The sequence below is a fragment of the Rosa rugosa genome, chromosome 2 (assembly GCF_958449725.1).
Source record: "Rosa rugosa chromosome 2, drRosRugo1.1, whole genome shotgun sequence".
NCBI lineage: Eukaryota > Viridiplantae > Streptophyta > Magnoliopsida > Rosales > Rosaceae > Rosa > Rosa rugosa.
The window spans coordinates 71,306,153-71,331,335 of record NC_084821.1 but is presented as its reverse complement, the minus strand read 5'-3'; the positions used below and the strand labels follow the sequence as shown (position 1 = coordinate 71,331,335).

The following is a 25,183-nucleotide window of genomic DNA, read 5'->3' as shown; positions in this document are numbered from 1 at the left end:
GGTCTTCAACTCTCCGATGCCTAAGTTAGTCAATGTATTTATGTTGACAAAGTAACAGTAGGTAAGTATTGAATGCGTAATTAATGAGGAGAGAGGAGAGAACCTTTTATAGGTGAGGAAGAGGTTGATCTTCTCTTTGTTTTCGATGTGGGACTGATGTGCTTCAGTCCCCAGCTCTGGGAGCTTCTAATGCTATCTTGGCGCGGCGCGTGGCGGCGCGTTAGCGGTGATCTGGGGGTGATCCGCCGCCGAGGTTGTAGCCCGCCTGGCGGTGTGTTTGCATGTCATTCCTTTGGTTGGAATTAGTACCTTTGGCGGTCGAATGAGCGTGGCCCATTATAGCTAATTATGCTTGCAAATGTACATGTATGTACATGAACTAATGACTCATAACACTAGGGATGATGAACAAAGCTCATAAGTAAATTTCACTCCGGGCACTCACCTTAATAATTTTGATACAAGCACTTTGTAGTTTAGTTTGAAGTTGTTGGATTAGTTGCTACTCTGTTTTATGTAAACCTTGATTAAACTATTAATAAAAAAAAAATCCAAATTCCATTCGAAAATATCACAGAATGATTCAAAATTTTCGCATTCCATATTTAGGTTCTAGTGAAAATGAAATTAATGATCCCTCTTAATAAAATGATTAGTTTTGCCTCTTCGAAGATATCGTTTCCAAACGTTGGGTGAACTGAGAAATCCATGTTTAGAATGATTAATTTTCGCATTCCATATTTAAGTTCTAAAAAATATTAACATTTGATTAGTTTAAAATTGTTTTTAGTATTGAGATGGATGAGATTTGGACCTTATTCTGAATCCAATCAATATTTATTTTTATGATAAAACATTTGTTAGATGTTAAGAAATAAATATATAAAAATTTGTGGAATGAAAAGGTGAAATATACCTATGGTAAATTATGGATTCGATTAACAGCCTGCTGCAAAGTTCGCCACTAGCATCATCTTCTTCTTCATCTTGGTTTTTTACAGCTAACTCACAGCTCTCACCCATGGATATTGCAGATCTATTGTAAGAACGAGTTCTATTCATGCATCTATCGCAAGAGTGTTTGCCTAATTTATAGGTAGGACGACCGTTTCCAAACGCTACTGGTTTTGGCAAAACAATGGGCTAAACAATCTAATGGTTTATGCCAAACAATGAACTAGTTAATATTGTGCGTAACATTTTCCGTGAGTCTTTTAATTTTTAAATATGGTCATTTTCTTGTCAGTTTCAATTTTCATGCATCTACCACATTAGTGTTGGCTTAGTTTATAGATAGGACGACCGTTTCCAAACGCTACTGGTTTTGGCAAAACAATGCGCTAAACAAGCTAGTGATTTGACCAAAGAATGAACTAAGTAATATTGTGTATGAATTTCCGTGAGTTTTTGAATTTTAAATATGGCCGTTTTCTTATCAGTTGTGGTTTTACCTTATTTTGCTCATTACAATTACTCAATACGGTGCCTGACCAATACAAATAAGGACCAATAATATAAATTCTCATTATATTATGTTTGTGAAAACTTGTAAAATGTTTACTAACTTTATTTTGTTTTCCAGTACAAAATACAGCCGGTTTCTTATATGAGTTGGTGATTCCTTCCTCGGTAGCGTATGATTGAGTGCGCATGGTCTATCACCTGATTTTGATGTTTATTCATTTAACCACAATTTCTTTTGAGTGAGATCTCACTTATTGACCGACTATAGTTATGCACTATCAATTTTCTTGATGATATGATTTGCATGAGAAATAAATAAAAAACAAAAGGACAATTTTTTTTTTAAGTGCCATCAATAATAAAGCTAGAAATCAACCATATTTAAAATAAGAGGGGGATAGAGCTAAAATAGGTAGGTTCTTTGATCAGTGTTAAAGTTTAGCCCAATTTGTGTCGACATGTTTTACTATAGCTTCCAAAATCCCAAGTTTTACATGCAACTTGTAAAGGAAAAATTGCAAAACATGTAAGCAAATATATAACTTCAAGAGTAAAAAGCAGTAAATGCTGCAAACGAGTAAGACTACTAATTTTGAAGCCTAGCGGCCATGGCAGAGAACTTACAATATAGCTCCCACCATCAAAAGAATGGGGGTGTTAAAATCAGTCTTTCTTATAGTTATTGGGACTGAACTCCTGAGTTTTTCTGTTTCTTTTCTTGCTTTTTTTTGAAAACTCTTGAGCTATGATTCTATATTTTGGTATTACATACACTCTATTGCAATGTAGATTTAGGATTAAATCAATATGTATTCTTTTTTTTTTTTGTCATGTAATCTGCACATCCTTCATGAGACTGGAAAGAACAGCAGCTAAGTCATTCTAAAAACCTTGCATTCCAAAGAGCATTCTTGTCTTCACCACAACGCTGGTGAACATCCATCATTCTCTCAATGGACCTGCAAATGCCGCTGCAACGCCAATCAAATGAAGCAGCACAGGTGTTGCCAGACATACCCTTCCACACACAATCTACAGTAGTACATATTACACCATCAAGCCTATAGAAATTCAAATAGAATATAAAACCATGGTGGAAATAAAACAGGAAATTTCAAATTACCAGGTGGAGTACCACAACAAAGTCTCCTATCATCCACTTGGTCCACGTCTAGGCCAATGAACCAAGATCCCAAGGAAACATCTTCATTGGCATATTTGTGCAGCACATCCCTTAAACAATCATGGGAAAATGGAGAAGTAACAATCAGCATAAATATCGAAGGCTGTTATAGCCAGAAGACCACGGCCTCCCAATCATGATAGAACACTATAACATTGCAACACATTCAATCATGATTCATGAAACAGACTTGGTGTATAATTTAGCTCAATGAACAAAAACAAAGCAGGAACTTACTGGTTTACTGATATGTAAGTTGCCAAATCCTTTGAAATAGCATATAATTGTCCTGTAGCATGACGAAAATACTTGTTTCCCACCTCCCCGAATTTCCAGAACTCCGGTTCATGGTATTTAATGCCCCTGCCATAATGAAAATACTATGAAATTGTGCTTTACCAATATCTTGATATACATCCAGCCAAAATATTAAAGCCACTTACTTTCGAGCGAGGACTGGACCTGACTTCATGCAACCAATATATACCCGCGGTTTCACACGGTGTCTAGACAGAATTGTCCCAAGTGTAGCTGTGGTATTGAAAGTCAAATTAATTCAAAAAAAGGAAAAGAGATGATAAAGAAGAAATAAAAATAAAAGGGTAAAATGCAATGCTCAGCAATGAACAACTATGTGAAAAAAACTGTAATGCAATGCTACCTAGATTTACATGGACATCATCATCAACTTTGATATAGAAATCAGCATCCCACAAAGAAACAGCAGTGGAAAAGTAGGTCTTTGTCTTGGCTGATAATTCCAGGTAGCCCTCAACATGGTTCTGCATATAGTATGAATTAAAGTTATGACTGCTAGCTAGATAGCTATTATGAATAATTCTACTCTAGACAACCCAACAAAATAAAACAGCATCACATATACTCAAACTTAGCTGACTAAACAAGATATTACCAGCCTCAAGAAGTCTCCATAGACGAGCTCCTCTGCTTCAATAGCTTTATCAAGAATACCACCAGCTGTCGCACTATTAACATTAGAAAAATAGAGAAATGTTCATATTTTGCAAATCCATACTTGAAAGAAATGTGTGCTTAAATGAAACTTGATTAAGGAGGTGTAGAAAATCTCACCTGTGGCCTATAACAAAGCGTATGAGTATGCCCTTCTCTTCCTCTAGCTTCTTTCTTTCCTCACCTGGTAAAGAATATACAATGAGAAACCACTAACCAGTGAGAAACCACTAACCAGTAGTCTTAACTAGACTAAGAAGCACATCAACACCACAATCTGGAATTAATGCACCTTGTGGCATCCAAGTTGCACGTACTGAATCTCTTCTTTTCCGGCTATTAAAAGCTGTATTGATCCCTATAACCATAAAGTACTTCTTTTTCAAAGCTGATTGAACAGTCTTCGAGTTTCCTAACACAGGAGAGTCATGATGTAAAGATGACTCTTGAATTGCCCTAGCAGCTGCTATCTGTAGAGAATTGCAAAGATTTTATCATGTGATTATGTTTTTTAATTTAATTTCATTTGTGCCCAAACAGTTTGTTAGGTTATCAAAACCCGACCACATTTTCAAAAATGATTCATTAATTGAAGAAGTTGTAATATATAGACTTACAATCTTCTGATTACAATCCTCAGGTTCGGAATTTATCCTTTCAACTGCAATTCTAGATGGCCACGATTCAGGAACCATCCACAACCTGATAAAAATGTTTTCATTATTATGACATGCATTTACTAAATCACTAATGTCAAGCTATCTTGAGATATATGTAATCTAATTGAAGAAACGGGCAAAATAATTTGCTGATTATTAAAATCTATGCATCATCTACATTATGACAGAAATCAAGTTGCTACTGAACATAAATACGAGAACTGTGAAGGACTGCATTGCCCTATTGTTTAACATATAGCCTACTGTTACCATAATAATTGCATCTAATCAGATTATGCATAGCTGAAAGGACACATAGTTGAAGTTGTCTCGAGCATAATATAGCATTTTGTCCAAACTACCGACAGAATTCAACTCAAATTTCTCAAATTATAATCAGAGATCCACATTTCAAAGACAGAGAATCCAACTCAACTAAACACCTACCATTAGTAACTTAACTACATAATCTAAAATATTTTCTCAAGATTCTTCCACAAAACCCAAGTAATCCTTGGGTTTGGAAGACACCCCATTTGGCCAAAATGCATAATGTACTAGAAGTCTAGAACCAACCACCATAGTAACTGAAGACTGAAAACTTAAGACAAGCAATAGAAACCCATCAAAGAAAATTAATTACCTGTTGGTGAATAATATTCCAGCAAAGAAGCTGCACAAGCATAGCAGAAGAGCCAAGTTCCTTGAAATCACATTCCTTATTGTTATCTCTCCTCCCCATCCTCTGCTCTTTATAGACATTTTGTTCCTGCAATCTTTGCTTAAACCTACACAGTGAACACAAAAAAAAAGAAACAAACTTTAGGAGAAAAAAAAAAAAAAAAAAAAAACCAATTTGAGAAACCCAGAAAAAGTTTGCAACTCTGGAAGAGGAAGGTCACCTCAGTCAAGCTGAGTCAGTTTGTGACACACTCTCTTCCTCCCCACAGAGACAAGAGAGGTGCATTGAGGACGACCCACTAACTTTCCCTCTTTAATATGGCAAAGTACTAAACCGTCCCTTTGTCAAAAACGCTTCTCCACCATGTAAATTGTAATGAAGGTTAATGTTATGCCACTATTGGTGCATGGACCCATAACAGTAAACCCAGGTGAGGTTATTGGTCAAACCCTTAAGTCAACAACAGTATTTATATACTTTTAGTACAGAATGTATGATTTTATTTAAAATGCATGTAAGTGACTTTTAATTTACATATTTAAATGAAGTTGATTACAGTTTATAAATTGTTGACTTGAAAAAATTCAAAATTAAACTCATCTGGCTAGGTTAGTAGAGGTTAAAATCCGTTTTTCATTCAATCTTAACTCTTAATAAATCAGTTTTCAGCTTCTGCATACATGCTTGGGGCAGTTTCATTTTGATAGATTCTTTAGTTAATTAATGAAACACATTATTACTGCAGGTTGTTCTTGAGCATTTCCTTACTGTGATTCAATTACCATTAACAAAAAAAAAAAAAAAAATCTAAAGCCATGGAAGTGAAAAATAGAAAAGGTCAAACATTGGAGCACCTATAAACGTCATTAAAAAGACAAAATATACTTTCATTTTTCTGATAAAAAGAGACGAGAAAAACTTGTACCAGAAAGAAAAACAATTTTTTTTTTGGTCTGAGAAAATGACATATTAAACACTAGATCAAACCTAAAAATAATTACAATGCACCCTTTGAAAAAATTGGTCTATCAGGTTACTTACTCTTGAAAATAGGAATAATGTATCTAAACTAGGAAATAGCAATCGAAATGAGTTGAAAATTAGCAACAAGCTGTTTGTATATTCAAAAATACAAGAAGTAGGTAGGCACTGAGCTCTGAAAGGAAAAGAGGAGCTTTCTCTCACCAAAATGAAAAGAAAAATAAGTGCTGATAATATTAGACTGTCGGCAAAAGGGGAATAACCAACCATTTGCCGAGTGGTGAGGGATCTCTGAATCAAATTATTGTATTTTCAGAATCATAGGTACCAATTCTGTCCAAGAAAGAAGAGTAGGAAGGTGCTCCTCTTCTTGATTTCTATACACAAATTTGTGCCGTAGAGGAATTTTGTACATTATTGGCTGGTGGCCCTTTATTCTGATGAAAAAAGAGTACTTTAAAATGGATTTGAGATCTTCAGATCCTCTCCATCTCTTAGGCTTCTAGTTTCATTTCAAATGAGAAAAGAGAGTAACTAATGAAATTCGTTCAGGAACAAGTAAAATATTAATTTAGTGTTGTTTTTCTTCAAGTTATTAACCGAAACAATCATCATGAATCAAATTTGAGAATCGGAGACTTTTTTTTTTTGGGGGGGGGGGGGGGGGGGTTAGGTTAATCTTAACTAAAGCCTAACTCACAAATTCGATCACCTTATTTCACCCATAACCTTCTCATCAATTAATTTAGATGGTAATATTGATAGGTTATGCAATGAGGGTCATAAGACTTGCATTATCTGATGAGAACATGTCCCTTTCATGATCTTTATGTTAGCATTTACGTAGATAAATAACCCAATAAAGCCAAAATAATTTAGTAACAAAAAGGAGATGAGAAGGTCAAGAAGCCTAAGAAGAGTTAATCATGCATGAAGGAGAGGACAAGAGGTGCAAAATCATAAAGATTTTAGTACTACTATATAGAAAAATAAAATAAAAATTATTGCCAAAGCAGCAGCCCAAAGTAGACAAGGCATAGCGAGATTTGCTAATTCATCTTCATAATTTCATATTATACCCACCTAAATTAAACACAATACAGATCTTACTTGACTAGCATACAAAATCTCAGAGGCTGCCAATTGTTTTTAGACCTTTCTTCTAGAAAAGCACACCACAGAAAGGCACCTCTGACTTCTTTTGGGGACTCTCTCTATCCAGTCACCCCTACATACTATATTTGCTAATTAAGCAAAACCCAAAACAAAATAAAGAAAGGTTACATGGAACCCAATAATAACCATGAGCCTAACAATGATTTAGGTGAAGGAATTGCATGACATTACTCTAAGAAACCAGTTTTTGTCAAAATAGCATTCCTTACTTTGCTGAGGTCTCTTCCTTTGAGTGTCCTACCAATCCCTTCACAAACTGAGAAAGATGAAACCTGGCTTCTTGCTAGCTTTCTGGCCATCCATTCATGTGGAGGCACCATATCATCATCATCATCATTTTCATCATCATCATCATCACCATTGACATTGACATGTCCATCATGATCATCTTCATTATTGACCCATGAACCATTAATCTTGGCAGCACCAGAACTTTTCCCATAGATCTTTGACCAATCAGGGATGTTGAGAGGAGCTGATTTCTGAACCACTTTGGCTTCATGGGTACTTGGAGTGTTGTTATTAGCCCTTGGGATGGTTCTTGCAGCTGTAGAGAGGCGCCATGCAGAAGAAGAACCAGAAGAGTAAGACTCCTGCGTAGAGTTGGAGTAGTTTCTTTCCTTCACAACACCCCACACTTCTTCTTCTTCAAACTCTTCACTTGAACCCCCAACACCAAAATCATTGCTTTTGCTCACCATACCATTCCAATCTGCCATTGCTCTTCAGTTGCTTTGCTCTAAAACATTAAAAAAGTTGGAAGTTAAGTGCTTTAGCGAAAAAGCTAAACAGAGAGAGACAGAGGAAAACAGAGGGCTCTGGTGTACAACTATGAATATAAATAGAAGGCCAACTACTTGATAATCTCAAATGGGTGGCCAAAGATATAAACTATAAATTACCCTTTTAAATTTCCTTCACAAGAGATGAAGGATAAACATGAAAAGGTTGAAAAACAATAAGTCATGAAAAGGTTGAAAAACAATAAGTGCTTTGAGGCGTTGAGCAAAAGCCAAACAGAGAGCTAGCAAAAACAGAACCAAGGTTCTGAATATAAATATAAGGAAAATAAATTCATTGGTTTAGTAGTGGGTGAAGAGATAAACATTGATTTCTCTTTTCTTCTTGGGAATCAAAACCAGAAAGGTGGATGAGAATATTATCAAGAATCTACCTTGCTTTTGCATCAATATTCAATAAAACCCTGGTTCACAAAAGAAGCAGGGGTTTTTGAAAACCAACCAGGACAAAGCAGAAGCTGTGGAAACCCTTTCTCCTGCTTGGCCCTCTTATTATTAATACCTCCAAACAAGATCACAGATTTCAAGGTCCCGGTACACTGCTGCTGAAAACCACAGGGGATCAGAAAACGACAAGGAAGTGAGTTTTTTTTTTTTTTCCCTTAACCTTTGTGATTGTGGGAAGGGAAGGGAAGGGACTGGTCACTGGTGTGGAAAATCAAGAGAAAATGATGGGTTTTGATGAGAATCTCAGTTATAGTCCACACTAATTTCTAAACTTACCTGAAAATGGGTCAGTGTGAGGTTGGTTTCTAATCACAAAGCACCAAAAGTAAAGCCCACAGATAGGAGGAGACACTGAGAAAACAGAACTAGAAAGATGAAAGAAAAATAATATATTTATAATCATACATATTATTTTAAGTGATTTGAGGGTTGGAGTGTGGCATTGGGCAAAACCCAGAAAGCAGGTCTTGATCTGATCAGAGCATTTTTACCATCTGTGGCAAAGTGTCAGATTTTTCTGCTGCTGAGATCGAGACTACTGGGTTTATTTATATGCATGTAAAGATTCAATTTTTAATGAAAAGTATAAATAATTATGGGGGGGGGGGGGGGTCTGAAAAGGCTGGGTTTTGATTGGGAGAGGTGGGGAAGAAAGATTGGTCTGAACCAAAAATTTAACTCTCTCAGTGCTTCAGTGATCCCTGCAAACCTTATCCCATAAACTCGATATAGTTTAGTACAACTCAGCTCATGAGTGTGATTTGAGAGAAAGTAAGCAACTTCTTTGAGGATGCATAGGAGGGGGTGCCTATGGAGTAAAAGCACTCTGGTTGACTTTTCAGTGACTTATTACTCGCTAAGCAAGTGTTCTACAATGTTTCTAAATATTGAAACTTTATAACTAGGAATCGTTATATTAGTTTATTTTAATGAACACACCGTAAATATTTGAGAGTATTGTACAACTTCCAATTACTTAAACTTTCGTAAAGTATAGTACACTCCAGAAGACCGGTTAAATTGTCCGTTGTTTGAGTGAATTTGGTTGGAGGACTGAAGGGTCTATTGGAGTATTGGACAATGACCCAAGAGAAGAAGTAACCAGGGTCAACTTCAAGTGCCTTGTTCATTATTTTTGTTTTTCATTAATTTCATCATAGCTTCAATTCTTCTTGGAGTTGCAATCAGATCCTTCATAGTTCATATGCGTGCAGACTTTGCTACTTTACCCTCGTCACAAAGGAAAAAAAATAAAACTGTGGCTCTTGATGGGTTGATGCATTGCAATTTTGCCATAGTTGAAAACTTTCTGGGTAAAACTGAAAAGTAGCCAAACCTTTTCACAGTACTTAATACCTCCGACTACCCTGCTCAAAAGTAGTTGCCAAAGTTAAAAGCTTTTTGGTGTTAATCGAGATGATCATTTCTATCTGCTTCTAAGTTTACCAGCAATGAAATCTTGATTTCTTCATCGTGTTCCTTCATCCATAAATGCATAAAATTAAGAAAGTATTATGATACATTAACGTATCTCTATATCAATTTTACTGTATATAAAAATATTGAACTAATCTAGTTATTGTATTAATACATTAATGTTCATACACGAATCCTATGAAATCTTGTGCAATATTTGGCAAGTTATGTCTAACTTTCTTCGTGAAAATTTAATGTAACTAGCTAACTTGACTTGTAGCAAGTACAAGAGCCTTATTAATAATCAATGAGACGTGGCGGGTGGTAGGTCTTAACTTGATTACTTTGAAACGTACTTGGCTTTTTTTTTAAACAAATGAACTCCACATTGATTGTCTTGGTTCTTTTCATATGCTTCTAAAGCTATATGCCATGTTCCCAGATTTCCAGTACAAAGTGAATGGCTAATTACATTTTGACTCTTAAAATAAAATATATGGCACTCAATTGCTCATGGAGTCCCAAGAAGCAATGAAGGTAAATGTTTACCCTGAATTCGGAATTCTAACAAAAAACATTTTGGTAGAAAATCATGCCATCATCACCTAAATGTCAAGAATATTTTATCTAAGGAATTTTTATTTTTTTGGCAGACCTCGATAGAACAAGATAAATTTATTGAAAGAAAAAGAAAAATGAGTGCATCAAGATAGGCAAGGGGGAGACAACAACCTTACTCGTCGAAAGATTGAAGAGACATGCCTCTTCAAGAACAACTAAGGAACTACAAACTAGCTAAAACGAAAATTAGGAGGACCTAAACGGTCTCGAGCACAAAAAGAAATTGCAAATTGTGGAATTGGTGCCACCAAATCATATCAGACAAATAATCACCAAAATTAGCTAAAGCATCAGCAACTTGATTGCCCTCTCTATAAATGTGTGAAGAACGAAAGTGCATCTGAGAAATCCAATGAAGACAATTACCCCACTCTACTCGAAGCTGCCAAGGTACCATATGAAAAGAGCGAAGGAATGTGAGAACAAGAGATGAATCAACTTCTAACCAAACATGCTTCCAATCACAAACCCAAGCCAACTCAATAGCTTTGATTACCACCATTACTTCAACTACAACTGAGCTTGGGATATCTAAATTGGAGGAGAAAGCACCAAGAACCTCACCCTTATTTTAGTCTCAAAAAACTCCACCATAACCCGCATTCGGTGAGTTCATTTTCCATGCCCCATCCGTATTAGTTTTAACCCAACCAATTAAAGGAGGATACCAATTTATCTCTATGATACGGGGCGTACGATGAGGTTTACAAGGAAACCCCAAATCTTTTAACTACACAAAGATCCTGGATAGAGTTGAACATGCAACCAGTGGCTATGCGGCCGGAAGTATTTACATAATCTGAGATCATCCTACAAGCATGCATAGCATTGGGCACAATATATACCTTCAAACTTGCAACTATTTCTTGTTCGCCAAATGAACCACAGAGATGAGCAAAAACAAGCTATCCATAACTCCTTTAGTTGAGGGCTGCGACCAACTCTATGACCTTTGAACAAAAGCTCCAATAATGTGCCAGGGAGACCACCCAAATCAAATTTTTCCATCATGTAAGTCCATATTGATGCAATAAAAAAGGACTTCAATTTGAAGTCTCAAATTCCGTAAGTGGTACAAAATGTTACTTTTTATCACTTGAAGATGGAGTGAAAACTCTTTCAACATTTTTGAACAACAAGATATAGGACTAGCAATCTAGATTCAAAAACCAACGAGCTGCAACAACTGACAGTGTTGATTTGGTTCCTAGCAAGATCGTAGGTAATAAGAAAAACCTAGCATGCAAATTTTCTCCTCATTATTCTCCTTTTCTCTTGTGGTTCTCTTTCTGTTTTTCTCATCAAGCACTGTCGAATCGATGGCATTATTGGGGTTAGTTAGCAATCCCTTCAGTGTCGAAAAGCACAAAACTAAGAAGGTCTCTTCGATGGAATCGACAAGCACCATTTCCACTATCCACAAGCCACAATGTGAAAAACATTATATGCTTGGGAGTGTGCAAAATGAATCTAGCCTTTCTGTACTAGGTGTTAAGAATTAAGATGAAAAGATACTTATGCCTAGGAAACTAGGCTAGAGGTCAAGCAAGATTCTGATTTTGCTTAGTAGGATCTCAATTTGAATGTTGAGGAGTGCAAGGCAATCATATATATGGAATCCTAGTAAGAGGGTGTATAGTGGAGGAGTGTCGACTTATCACTTTTATCACAGATAGCTTTTCTAATGATTGAAGAAAGAACTCAGTTCTACCATTCATAGAGGCCAGGATCTGCTTGATTTGAAAAGTAATTATAAGATAAGCACACTCAGACCCGTTTGATTCCCAACTTTTTTCCTTTGGAGGAGATAAAAGAGGGTCTTGGAGCCCAGTGGAATATGAAAAGCAGCCACTGAACGTTGCATGTGTCCCAAATCAATCTCATTTATATAGTCAAGTCACAGAGATGTAGGTCCTGAAATCTGTAGCAAGTTTGATTGCCAATTAGGAAAAATGACAATCAAACTTTGAAGTTCCACTCAAAGATGTAGGTCCTGAAATATTAAGCTAGTTCATCTTTCACGTACTTCATCATTATAAATCTAGACCATACTTGGTACTCATTACAAGTTAAAACCACCAAATCCAGGTTTTAGAAACTCCTTGTGCTGTCTGCAATTCACAGAAATGAAAATGCACAAACTTGTAAATCTCCATATTTTCAACTCTCTTTACTCTCTTATTTAATCATCTCTTATGGCACATTGGACTATGATTGTCAACAATTTATTGCCCAGTACAATTTGGGCTAGAATGCTATACAACTGATGTCACCTATAAACATATGCAACATAAAAAATGGTGTGAGCCGAAAAACACCATTTTTTCGGCTCGACAACTGATGTCACCTTTTAGCATTACTTCACTGTGGTGGAACTATTTGCAGCTTGATAAACTATTGACACAGAAAAATAATCGTGATCTACAACTGAACCTGTACAAAACTATCCTCCAGATTCGAATTTTTGTTCTTCACTTCCGTGCTGCGTGATACAGCTCCATATAATCGAGAGCTGGTCGGTTCCAAGACCAATCTTGCTCCATCACTGTTTTGCACAACGAGTTGAACCAATCCCGACCATCATACCAGGCAGAGATAGCTCTGAAAAGACCATTAATGAGTAATTTCCGATGAGTGCAAAGGGACACTCCTGTAATTTCTGTTTGAAAGAACACAAGGCTTCCCCAGACATCAGTAAAATATAAGTGTACTTACCTATTTAGAGCATAATCAACACCAGCAGCATCAGCTCCGTCAAAACTGAACCCATTTGGTTCAAGACCCTGCGCCTCTGCTCTCTCTTTATCATGGTCAACATCAAATACAGTGTCGTAGAGCCCTATCAAGAAAATAACATAAAAATGACAGTCAAAGGTATCTTAAGACTTTATTGACTTACTTTTTATGAGTGTTACATTACAGAAGGGAGAAAAAAATTAAAAAACAATGTGAGCTATCAGAATTGTTTAGCTCTTAACCACAAAAGAAACAGAGACCATACACATGTCAATTTGCTTACTAGTCAAGAGAAAATATAAACACGCTACAAAACCGTGACTCCTCATCAGTTACTGATAAGGTGTGTGCATACCTCCGGTTTTTCGAACAACAGGTATGGAACCGTATCTCATTGCTACAAGTTGGGTCAGTCCGCATGGCTCAAATATTGAAGGAACTAGGATGAAATCAGCACCAGCGTATATCTATAATAAAATCCAATTAGTCTGTTATTATCAGATGCGGATGCAAAAAGAGATGTAGAAAACCGAGTAAAAAAACACTCAGACCAACAGACCAAATGTGAGAGTGGCTCATCATAAGTCAAACAAAGACGAGCACGATCACCATGAGAAGAATGTAATTGATTGGCCAAATTTACAAACTCATTTTGGATACGAGGATCTGGAGCTGAACCAAGCAATACAACCTACAATCAAATTCATTTTAGTTCAGTATTTGCTTTGATAGACTAAGAAATAGAAAGGAGGATTGTGTTACTGAAATACACGAGTCAATTGCAATAAATAGGCAGTGATAGGCTACTACTAGGAGAGGCAATCCATCAAGAACAGAATTTATGTTAATGAAGGACAGAGAGGAAAGATAACCTGTCCACTGCGTTCCAAGGTACGCCAAATGGCATGCTTGATAAGATGGATTCCTTTCTGCTGAGTTAATCGAGAAATAATACCTACTACAGGGAGATCTGCTGTTTTCAGACCAAGCCTTCGTTGCAAGGCTTCCTTGGCAGCTTGTTTGCCTTCAACAACATTTTCAGAAGTATATGATATCTGGAATGACAAGGATCCTATATGTTAGCCACAATTGTATAGCGAGTAGTAGGGAACAAAAGTTAAAGTAGTTGTGGATATCTCAAAATTGAACAAAAAGATCAATATATGTCTTGTCGCAAGCCTGCAAAAGAAGAATTCAAGGCTACTGAGCTTGATATGATTCAAATGTTTAGCAACACCAGCAAAGTTGATGAGACAAACTAGTATACTGTTTTTCATATTACTCTGATATAGCCAAAGTACCAAACACAGAGAATTTGGCAGAGAGCTTATACTTGTTCCAAGAAACATATGTCAATGAACCCTAAATTCCTCATACAAGTTTAGAGTTATGAAAAGAGGAACTATTTACTTACAGGTAGGAATCCATCATTGTATGGGTCCCATATATCTTGGTCAATTCCGTTTATTATGCCATGGAACTTGTAGAGGTGTGGAGCTACTGCACGATTTCCAGCAATCTCCTTAGAGTAAGTGTGGGATACCTGTGAATATAAAGATAACTAACTCAGTCGAGATGATAGTGACTGCAGAATAAGAAACCATAAATATCATGTGAAAAACTTAGATAGCTTCAGGAAATTTAAGTACTTACAGTAGTGGACTTGTCTGAGTATGCCACAGCTTTTCCAATAAAGTGTGCTCCAAATTCAAGATTATGAATTGTGAAGACAATGCGAGCTTTACTAAGACCATAATGCATGTAATGATCTTTATATAACCAGGTAACAGGCGCACTAGACCAATCATGGCAATGAATGATATCCTACCATCATAAAGCACCGATTACAAATTGATATATCCTCAAAGCCACCCAATTATATTCAAAATCTTTTTGCCTATACAAGTGCCAACACCTTTGCAAAAGTCTATACTCATGCATAAGAGTAGTAAAACCACCCACTGCCACTACTAGTAAAATTTAATTAATTTGGTAGTTCTGTAGAATTTATTATTATTTTTTTAGTGAAACTACATATAGTGCTAAGACATAATTACTTCTCAACAATCAATTTGTTCATGAGAAACTCACAGGATGGGATCCACTTTGGAGTAGATATTCTAGAGCAGCATGGCAAAAGAAGCCAAATCTCTCCGCATCATTCTTACAACCATATATACAACCCGCATAAAACAGTCTGCAAAGAGAAATGTGAAAAGAGTGATTTTTTGTCAAACATGCATTGCTAAATCTTGGTATCATGGCAGTACTGTACACAATATAATCAAACTGGGAACTTGTTATACATAGAGTGAAATACATACCAACCTTCAAAAAAGAAAATAAATACACACTAAACCTGATAAAAGTAAGTTAAGAAACAGATATGCTACTTTGTTATATTGAAAAATGCAGCAAGAGAGCAGTACCCATTTTGAGGTTCCAAAAAGTAGACTGAAACTCCTTCCACTTTCCCAAACCAAACTTTGATTTCAGTACCACCCCAAGAATAGCTTCTTTTATACTGAAATTCCTTAACCTGTATCAGAACACAATATACTATATATTAGGGGGCCAAAAAAAAAAATGAATAAGTGCACAAAGCAGCACAATATACAAACTTAAGAACAGCAAATATCAGAAGAATATTCACAAATGACATGTACACTTATTCAGATTGTACCATAAGCCAAAATTAAAGAAAAATAAAAATAGTTTCCAAACCAAGACCATGAATCACTCTATACAACAATTTTCCAAGAGGAACAACCCACCTTTTAACAATTCCATGAAATTAACCTCCATAGGCAGGCAAATGAACCACATATCAACAATGCAATGAAATTGGCCTCTAAACCAGGCAGCCAAATGGACACATGTACGACATCGAGTGAGGTTTTTAACTAAACACAATAAAGATTTTAAAAATAAATAAAATAAAATAAATAAATAAAAAGATAACGCTCCATGCAGGAATAGTTAAGTTTAACAAAGAAGATGACATATGTTGATGAGAGAAATAGCAACGAAGCTTACATTGCTAAGGTTCAAACAGTCATACTTCGGAAGAATGATGTCAACATGGTGATTTAAGTCTTGCACAGCTCGAGATAGACTGGTAACCACATCACCAAGGCCTCCAACCTATTATATATGACAAAGGGGACAAACAAACAAAAATAAACAATATCAGTGGGATTCTTCAATGAAGCAAATGCTGAATGCATCTGTTCTTAGGAATATTATTAATCATGGCACCCAAGAAAAAATATCATCTTGGGACTTATAGTATTATCAGGGAACTTAAACAATTAAGATGGATAGATATTAGGCAATGGAATTATGCTAACGCCATAACCTGCTAACTAATGTGATACCTAAGAATGAATAGTAAGATACCTAAAAGACAGCCTAAACTTTTGGTAGTACAAAGACTGAAAATTGTGTGAAACATCATTGACAGACTCGACTACTGAAGATACAAAACAATTTCGTCCAACCATTTTGTTGACTTGCCTTTGCAATGGGTGCCATTTCAACCGTAATATGCACAATGTGCATTGGTGACTCCTTCAAAACTCCTCCAAACACTGGAATGTGATAATCCATGTCATTTTTGTTGTCAAAAACTCCACCTTCTTCACTCTCAGAGAAGACAAAGTCCATCACATATGCATCGAGCGGAACCATGACTGCAGAAGCAACAGATAATGATATGGTTGCAATTTGACTAAATAAGCATCAACCGATAACATTATTCATATAACGACATTCGAAGAGGTTATGTTATTCACCTCTGAGTATGTTCCATTTTACTGCAAGACATTGATTTTATTAAGGAAATTTTACGAACTTCCTCATATTAAAGAAGCCTTGGGACAAAGTTGGGCACTATATACTAAACAATAAGTTTGGCATGTTATTGTAAAGAATCAAAGATCACTGAAGGATGTATGCTATAACTTAAACTGTTTTGAGAGAGGAGTGAGAGAGAGAATAAGTAAGGACAATAAAATCTCCAACTCCTTATAATGAAAAGGTAGACCATGCAAAACTCTGACTCACCAGTGGTTTTGACATGAGTACCATTCTCTGCAGGTACCATTTTCTGTGGTGGCAAGGGACCACTGCGGTGGGCCCAATGGTTAAAGGAGCATCTGAACCAGACCTCAGGCTTTCCGTGCAAAGCAGTATTGGCAGGATTGTAGAAAATCGTTACCATGCTTCCGGCTTGGACATCAAGAGGCTCAGTGTAGACTATATGCTTCTGAGACAGCAGATACCTTCTCAGAGTTCGTTCCTTCATTTTTGCTTTCATAAGTGCTGTTTTTTTGGCCTACGGAAAGAGAAGAAAAATGGAGTTGGGAATTACAACTCATATAAGATAAATTAAAGAAGGAAATCCAAATTTTGGCAAGATAAAGAGAAAAAAAAAAACTAGAGAGAGGACATCTCATGTACCCATCGGCAATATTTTAAAAATAGTTCACACATTCCATACTAGAAATAAAATTACTAGCAATGAGATGGACCAACCAGCCACAACCCAAACAGGGTGTCCCTGGATTACATCATGCAGACATCCGTCAGATCATACTGAATATAAACTTTAGTGCACTCACCTTGGCACGTATGGCCTCCTCCCTTAATCTCCGCTCCTCCTGGAGCTTCCTATAGATCTGGTGTTCTTCCTCAACCCAATATTGTTCCTGAGGAATGGACTTTGGAACTACTGCATGGAAATCATGACGATGATTGTTATCATATACAGTGGCATTCTGAGGCAGTCCATCAGCAAATACCCAATCCAATACAACAGCTTGGTCAGGTACAACAACTACAAGAAACAACATTGTGTCACATTGATGATTTTCACAACAAGCACCAAACAAAAAATTATCTCGGAACTCTCAGATAGATTAAAGGTAAAAGAAAAAATAATAGTCAGTTCCCGATTTTACTGCATTCTAATAATCAAAAAAGCATACAGAATAGCAAGCATTTTGTTTCCATGCACATACCTTTGGCATACCACCAGTCACCATCCTTTTCCTCAGATCTAACAAGACTTTCAACAATTGATAAGCCAGCACTCCAACCATTATGTCCCCCATGAACCCATAGTTCATTAGCACCAGCAAGAGGACCTGAGCTTCGGTTATAATATAACCTCACCAAGTCCTTACCTTTAAACTCACTAGGCTCTATGTACCAAACATCCGGAACAGACCTTACAGCCTTTTTGGTCAACTCCTGCACCAATTTTCGTCTCCTTTCAGTCTCTGCCTTTGCCTCTGCTCTGTCAGCTTCTTGTGCTGCTTTCTCGGCTTCAATTCGCCTCTGCTCTTCTGCTTGCCTTTCCCTCTCAGCTTGCTCCTCTGCAAGTTTCTCAAGTTCTTTACGCTTCTCCTCAAGTAAGAAATCTTCAAATGCAAAGGCGTCCATTCCACTTTCTACATCTATGCAGAAATCCTTCTTATCATTATTGTCATAAACATCTTTTCCATTGAAGAACACAAAGTCTATCTTATATGCTTCGGCAGGAACATGAAATTGACAAGACCACCAATCCCCTTTGAGATTTGTTCTGCTCAACCGAAAGGTAAAAGATTTCCAGCGCCATTCATTAAAGGCTCCCATGATGAAAACATCATCTTCACTGTTTAGGGTGGAAAGACTTTTATTAAGAAACACTTCTACATGTTGATCAGGTTTCACCACTTGAGGATAGACAAACAGCTTCTTCCCTCTTGAGAAGTTTTCCTCAGCTAACCTCTCAATCTCCTCTATACGTTGTTTTTCTTCCATCTCCAACTTTAGTTTCAAAGAAGCTTCATCAGATAACTTCTTATCAATATCAATGCCTTTATCTATACTCCCATTTTCTACCTCTTGAAAGCTTCTACCAGTAGCTGGTGACGAAGACTCCTCAACTTTACGACTAGTTTCATCAATCCTTTTTTCATCAACTTTTGGCCCAACAACACTGGCTGTAGAAGACGCAAAACCCTTTTTATCCCCAGTATTCCTTTGATTTGTCTTTGGGATGCTAGTTTCTACTGGGGTTTTGGGAACTATTGCCTTTGGACCAGGGCCATTAGGCCTTGAACCTGACACTTTTTTCTGTCTCCTCCTAGAGAAATCTACCAAGTTACAGAGCCAAATTAAGTTAATAACAATAAACTTGAAGCCCAAATAATCAACTTCATTCTAGTTAGAAACCAGATCAGCTACTCACCAGCTGAACTAGCAGTAATTTTACATGAAGCCCCACTTGTCAGGTCTCCTTTGAACCATGAAGAATACTGAAACCAATAGAACGACAACAGTTCACTGATTTATTCAAAATGACTATCTGGAAAAGTTAAAAGCCATACTCCAGTACTCAACTACGAACTAACAAAAGTTATCATCTTATGAAACAGTGAACCAAATAGTGAATACCCCACCAAGAAAAAGCCGTTTCCATCACTAAAGTTTCACACTTGACAGAAAATCTCCAATCAAACAATCCACACCAAGTGGCCCTATAACACACCAAGTTACCAAATTTGAAACAGATCAACAAACCCACAATTCTAATCCCAGGTAACACATATCTAATGGGTTTGATCAAAATCAATAGTTCAATACCATATAACTCAATGTAACAAGAACAAAATGCATACTTGAAAAATTTACATAATTCATGAATAAACAAAGATGAATAATTTCTGGTGAGAGATGACTTACTCTTCCATTAGGACAAAACCCAGTAACTGGTTTGAGCTTCAAAATGCTTCTGCTGTCTTGAAACACTGTTCTGCAACTGAGTGGCCTATGAGCTTGCAAAGACACGTCCATGACTACTGTAAACTCAGAAAGAATGTCTGTTATGCTTCTTTGTACTTGGTTCTTTCAAACCCAGAATGTAAAGTGATCAGCGAGCCATTTCTCGAAGGCTGTGCCAGTCAATTACTTAAGTAAATAAAGAAAGGAAAGATCTTGATTAATATATATAAAAACCAAACAGTGTGACTAGAGCTGCTTAGCTGATGACAGACATGCCTACATGAGTAAATGGGGTCCTATAATCTCAGCCGTGCGTGTGTAAATGGCTAGGTTTGACGTGGAAGGGTTTTGGAGTTATCTCGAGGATTTTAAATGGCTTTAGGCTTTTTGAGAGGCTATCTCATTGCCATGTGATAGGGTACCCCACCAGAATTGATGGGTGCTAATCAGAAATTGCCACATCAGATGCCAACATGCCACGTCACTAAAAAGCCTACTTGGGGAAGTTTTGGGAGGATTCTAATAGGGATTAGTGCTTAATTGACCCTTATGTCAGGATCAGATGTGTGTGCAATTGCAATTCATATCACCAATAGGAGAAGCTCTTAAGTTCGGACATGTATAATTCGAAGGTTTATGTCGATCCACCAATATTATGATTTTTTTAAGGTTTGTATCGTACTTTTGATATTCATTATATACTGACAAATAATTTTTATTTTTTAAAATTAGTGTTTTAATATAGAAATTTATAATTGGTGAGTCGGTCATACACATTAGACGTTTAACACATTTATTTTTTTTATAGCAAACGAAATAAGCATGGAGATCAAACTATGACTAAGATAGAAATACGAACAAAACTTTCAAAATTTCATCGAACAAAAACAAAGCTTTCAAATCATATAAACGTGAAAGTTTTATTAGTAACAAGAAAGATTAGAAATTGAAGAGATAAGAATTTTAACTAGTGATCTGCATATTGTGATTGGCTCGTAGTTATACCATGATGTCTACTCATGACAAGCCTAAATTAAATTTGAAATTCGGAGAACATGGTCGAGGTCATGCAATGAAACTTAAATACAATACCAATTACCAAAACAAAGGAAAGGAAAAATTCAGACCACAAAACCAGTTTGCATAATCTAAACTTCAAATCAACGGGCATGAAGACAAGAAGATCAACCACGCCAGCAGCATCGTTTTCACGTCCTCATTCTTGACAGTTATGTCTTGAGAATATGCTATTGTATATGTCACTTCTACTCTAAGATTCAATCAAGAAAAGATTCTATATGTTCATCAAGAAATGTGAAATAGGAGATAAAAAAAAAAAATCAAATTATGAAGAACATGCAGAAAGAGAGAAAAGAGTGTAGAGATGAAGTTTCATAAGCCTTACCAGGATTAGATTAGAGTCGAAACGAAATCCAGAGGGGGAACTAACTGGTTTAGCTAAGAGAAGGTTTGAGGAAAAAGAAAGCCAAAGAATGCAAGAAAGAGAGAGGAAAATGGTCAAATCAGAATTTGGGAGGTAAATGAGTAGTGAATAAACCGAACAATGTGGAAGGGTGAAATGCTTTTGTTTGGTTGAGATTTAAAGACTACAAAGTGGCTCTAATTCTTCAAAGGGTGTATGCTCCATGATCCAAAGTCTCAAGTGGAAAGGCTAGAAATGTTTTCATGAATAAGTTCATTCAAATATTTCGAAGTGATACTCTTTGGATCACATAGTATCTATTCATTGTAATTATTTTTAGTTCATGTGTTTCGGTCCCAATGTTTTTAATAATAATTATTGGGTTTTTCACACCTCTTTGCAGAGCTATACTCGATTCCAAATCTTCTTGTAATCCAACGGCTTGGTTGGCTTAATAGAATCTCTTGCAAGTGCGGACGCTATGTTTAAAAAAATTGAGATTTTAAAAGTCAAAAAATCAAGAAAATCATTACAAAAATCGAGTTGAGATTTTTGAGATTTTCGGTTTTAAGTTTTATCTAAAAATTATAATTTACCAACAAGAATGTTTTGGTGAGAAAATAAAGACATGAAATTTCTGGCCAAAACCTTAATTTTCACTGAAAATTTGTTGGTAAATATAATTTTTTAAATAATTATAGAACGGACGGATCTCAAAATTCTTGATTTGATTTTTTTTTATAATTTTTAAAATTTGAAAAACTGAGAAAATCATAATTAACGAAGTCAAGTATCAATGTTATAAATTGTAACAAAATTAAATACATGTAAACAATAGAAGAGACCCTTCGCACGCGCGAGCGCAGATCTTCCGCACGCGCAAAGCGCGTGCAGGAAGGCTAGTATAAAGAATTGATGCAGATATATTTTAACAATGGCCAAAATGACTTTTTAGCTATTTTGGTTAACATTTGACTACAAATTAAATTATTAAGTAGACTATCAAGTCAGATTTGATTATGGTTAAAGGTTAACCCCCACTCCTTTCCTAATTCATAAATAATACCGTTGAATTATTCAATGCACCTCTTCATAGACCCTTAATTCCCGCTGGTCTATGATTAAGGGATAGCATTGTTAAAAATGCTCTTAAACTATCAAATCAGATTTAATTATGATTAAGGGTGATCCCGCTCCTTTCCTAGTTCATAAATAATACCCGTTGAATTATTCGGTGCACCTCTTCATAGACCGTAGATTCTCCGGAAACTTTCCCTTTAAAAACCGCCTGCAGGTGCAGACCAAACCATTCACCAAATAGTATTGCTCCAATTCCAATCCTTTACTCTCTCTCTCTCGAGCACTCGAAATCATGAAGCAAACGCTTGGAAATGGATATGGAGGGTCTACATCCTCACCAGCAAAGAGACCACATGAAGGGTGTCACAAGTACCTAAAGCCGGGAACACTTGCCCAACTTAGGGACTCGAAAATCACCGCAAGAAGATCTAAGGGACGAGAATATGGTGACCTCAAAACTCAGATCTCTCTCTACCAACTTCTTCTGAGTTCAATATCCTCATCATTATCGCAGGCCGGAGACAATATTCTAAACCAAAGTCATGAAGATATCCCTTACTTTCCTCCTGCTACACTACTCAACCGCCCTCGGTGTCTACAACGAAAGAAACTCGTAGCAGTTGCACCTGTATTTTCAGATAACTAAAGAGATCGAGCAGCATACTGTTTGGTTTGTTAACCATATATAGTATACACACACACACACACACAAATATTACACACACATGCTGTAACTATTTGGTCAATCTGCAAAATGTTTCTGTTCTGTGATCCTAATTTAATTTCTGGGGAGCTACCAATCTGGTTATTGATAAGTTAGAAACTTAGAATACCAATTTGGTTAATTAGTTTCAGTGGAAAAGGGGAAGACATATTTGATATTTGATTATGTAACTTATTCTGCTATGGACTTTGTGATGATTTGGGTAGTATAGCAATGAATGAAACAATGAGATTCTGCTCAAGCATTCCACATCTTTTTCTTTATAACCAGTAACTTCTACCAGCGAAGCAAGTCAATATCAAGTAGTCAATATCAAGTATACATAACAATAAACTACGAGTCCAACAACTAACAAGCAATTGCAAATCTATATCTGATTGATGAACGAAACTTGCGAATAATCCTTAATTACATTAGCAGAGTATAATTATTAACTATGATGTAGAAAAAATGACATACATTTGTGGTGGAATGGAATGCTCTTAATTTGGTTCCAAAACCAAAATACATTTGGCATTGCACTTCTCTTCGTGCACACAAAGTTTATACGTAGCGCTGAGAAAAATTACAAGGAAGTATGAAGAAAATCTGCATATAGTAGCCATGTCATATCATACCTACTTAGGTTAAGGCATTGGCACCAGAAACAATCTCCAAGATCTCCCCGGTGATTTTCGCCTGGCGCTGCCTGTTGTAAACCCTCGACAAGTTCTTCTTCAACTCGACTGCATTATCGGACGCATTGCTCATAGCAGTCATCCTAGCAGCTAGCTCACTGGCCAATGACTCCTGCAATGCCCTCAAAACTTGACTGTTAAGGTACAAAGGCAGCAATGCGTCGAGAATCTGAACCGGATCCTGCTCAAACTGCAGAATCGGAGAGAAATCCACTGTTTCTGTAGTGGTTGCATCTCTCTCTACAGTCAGTTTCCCTTCTTTAGTTGTCAACCGGAAGAACTCATCTTCAGCAGCATCTACACAAGTGCCATTAATGTCACAAATCTCTCCTTTCGGTGAGAGTGGCAGCAAGGTGTGAATCACAGGATCAGACTTCACCAATGACACGAATTTCGTGTACAGAAGTTCCACCTTGTCGACTTCCTCACTAACAAAAAGAGAGAAAACATCATCGGCTATGGCCTGTGCTTCCTTAGCGGTAGGGAGATTGGTTCCTTCAATGAACTTATCAACCGGAATATAAGGCCGACGTAGAAAATAAGAGTTACCCTTCTTGCCAACACTAACAATAGTATACTCAAGACCAAGAGCCTTCAACTCAGCGATCCTCCTCTCGGCTTTTTTAATGATCTGATTGTTGAAACCTCCGCAAAGACCACGATCACCCGTCACAACAACAAGAGCGACCTTCTTGACAGGTCTAACATTGGTGAGAGGTGAATCTATGTCTTCTACTTGGAGCTGCTCATTGATGTTGTAAAGAACTTCCACTAGAGTTTGCGAAAAGGGTCTTCCATTTACGACAGCTTCTTGAGCTCTGCGGACTTTGGCAGCGGCCACAAGCTTCATGGCTTCGGTGATCTTCTTGGTGTTTGATACAGACGCAATACGATCACGAAGCTCACGGAGGCCACAGGTCACGGTGGACGATCTGGAGGGGTTGCCGGTGAGTGAGTTCTGAGAAGGAAGCTGGAAAGGACTCAGGCAAGAGCGGAAGGAGAGGGAGGAGGTGTCAGTGAGGGAAGGTTTAGAGGACACCCACATTGTCACATTTGAACAAGACATGGTTTTGATTTAGTGTCAAGTTTACTGAACTGAGAAGCTCTGCAATGAACAGAGAAAGAGGAGGTCTGGTTTTCTTTTAGATGGGGTTTTGGTTTTGTGAAGAAGCCTTATCTTCATGTGTTACTTGCTTATGTTGTATGGAGGCAAAGAGTGGGAATGAGTGGAGGGAGAGGGAAATGGATGAGGTTTTGGGATAAGGATTTTGACCGTTGGTACTTGGTGGATCACTTGGGGCACCTATTTGCTTCTCTCTTAATCATTCATTACTGAGTAGGGTCTCTATCCGACGTGGCATGATCTGAGAG

At 36.9% G+C, this 25,183-nt stretch overlaps 4 protein-coding genes across 11 annotated transcripts; all 4 read right to left on the bottom strand.

Annotated features, from left to right (window-relative positions):
* Positions 1–2,276: 2,276 nt before the first annotated feature.
* LOC133733573 (probable beta-1,3-galactosyltransferase 2) lies at positions 2,277–5,329 on the bottom strand. 2 transcript variants are annotated; one of them, XM_062161208.1, is made up of 11 exons: positions 5,181–5,329; positions 4,922–5,066; positions 4,237–4,321; positions 3,912–4,089; positions 3,740–3,803; positions 3,561–3,633; positions 3,309–3,429; positions 3,091–3,178; positions 2,885–3,010; positions 2,588–2,697; positions 2,277–2,496 (listed from the first exon to the last, which is right to left on the bottom strand). In XM_062161208.1, exons 2-11 carry the CDS (start codon positions 5,038–5,040, stop codon positions 2,342–2,344), a joined length of 1,119 nt encoding a protein of 372 aa, XP_062017192.1. In that variant the 5' UTR covers positions 5,041–5,066; positions 5,181–5,329; the 3' UTR covers positions 2,277–2,341. The 2 variants fall into 2 exon arrangements, with proteins under 2 accessions (XP_062017192.1, XP_062017193.1); XM_062161209.1 differs by lacking the exon at positions 2,277–2,496 and having other exon boundaries at positions 2,663–2,794.
* A 1,641-nt stretch (positions 5,330–6,970) lies between these two features.
* Positions 6,971–8,924, bottom strand: LOC133733572 (protein S40-4). 7 transcript variants are annotated; one of them, XM_062161207.1, is made up of 3 exons: positions 8,641–8,924; positions 8,360–8,459; positions 6,971–7,856 (listed from the first exon to the last, which is right to left on the bottom strand). In XM_062161207.1, exon 3 carries the CDS (start codon positions 7,834–7,836, stop codon positions 7,285–7,287), a length of 552 nt encoding a protein of 183 aa, XP_062017191.1. In that variant the 5' UTR covers positions 7,837–7,856; positions 8,360–8,459; positions 8,641–8,924; the 3' UTR covers positions 6,971–7,284. The 7 variants fall into 7 exon arrangements, with proteins under 7 accessions (XP_062017191.1, XP_062017186.1, XP_062017187.1 ...); XM_062161202.1 differs by having other exon boundaries at positions 8,292–8,462; positions 8,641–8,923; XM_062161203.1 differs by having other exon boundaries at positions 8,292–8,459; positions 8,641–8,923.
* Positions 8,925–12,556: 3,632 nt separating this feature from the next.
* On the bottom strand, positions 12,557–20,180 carry LOC133729904 (starch synthase 3, chloroplastic/amyloplastic). The gene is made up of 16 exons (XM_062157530.1): positions 19,870–20,180; positions 19,376–19,442; positions 18,159–19,280; positions 17,760–17,974; positions 17,203–17,473; positions 16,654–16,829; positions 16,174–16,281; positions 15,567–15,676; positions 15,229–15,334; positions 14,791–14,961; positions 14,552–14,680; positions 14,010–14,192; positions 13,697–13,828; positions 13,493–13,604; positions 13,117–13,240; positions 12,557–13,002 (listed from the first exon to the last, which is right to left on the bottom strand). Exons 1-16 carry the CDS (start codon positions 19,978–19,980, stop codon positions 12,873–12,875), a joined length of 3,267 nt encoding a protein of 1,088 aa, XP_062013514.1. The 5' UTR covers positions 19,981–20,180; the 3' UTR covers positions 12,557–12,872.
* Positions 20,181–23,484: 3,304 nt separating this feature from the next.
* Positions 23,485–25,144, bottom strand: LOC133729905 (ATP synthase gamma chain, chloroplastic). Its single transcript, XM_062157531.1, has one exon. It carries the CDS (start codon positions 24,876–24,878, stop codon positions 23,757–23,759), a length of 1,122 nt encoding a protein of 373 aa, XP_062013515.1. The 5' UTR covers positions 24,879–25,144; the 3' UTR covers positions 23,485–23,756.
* Positions 25,145–25,183: the final 39 nt, after the last annotated feature.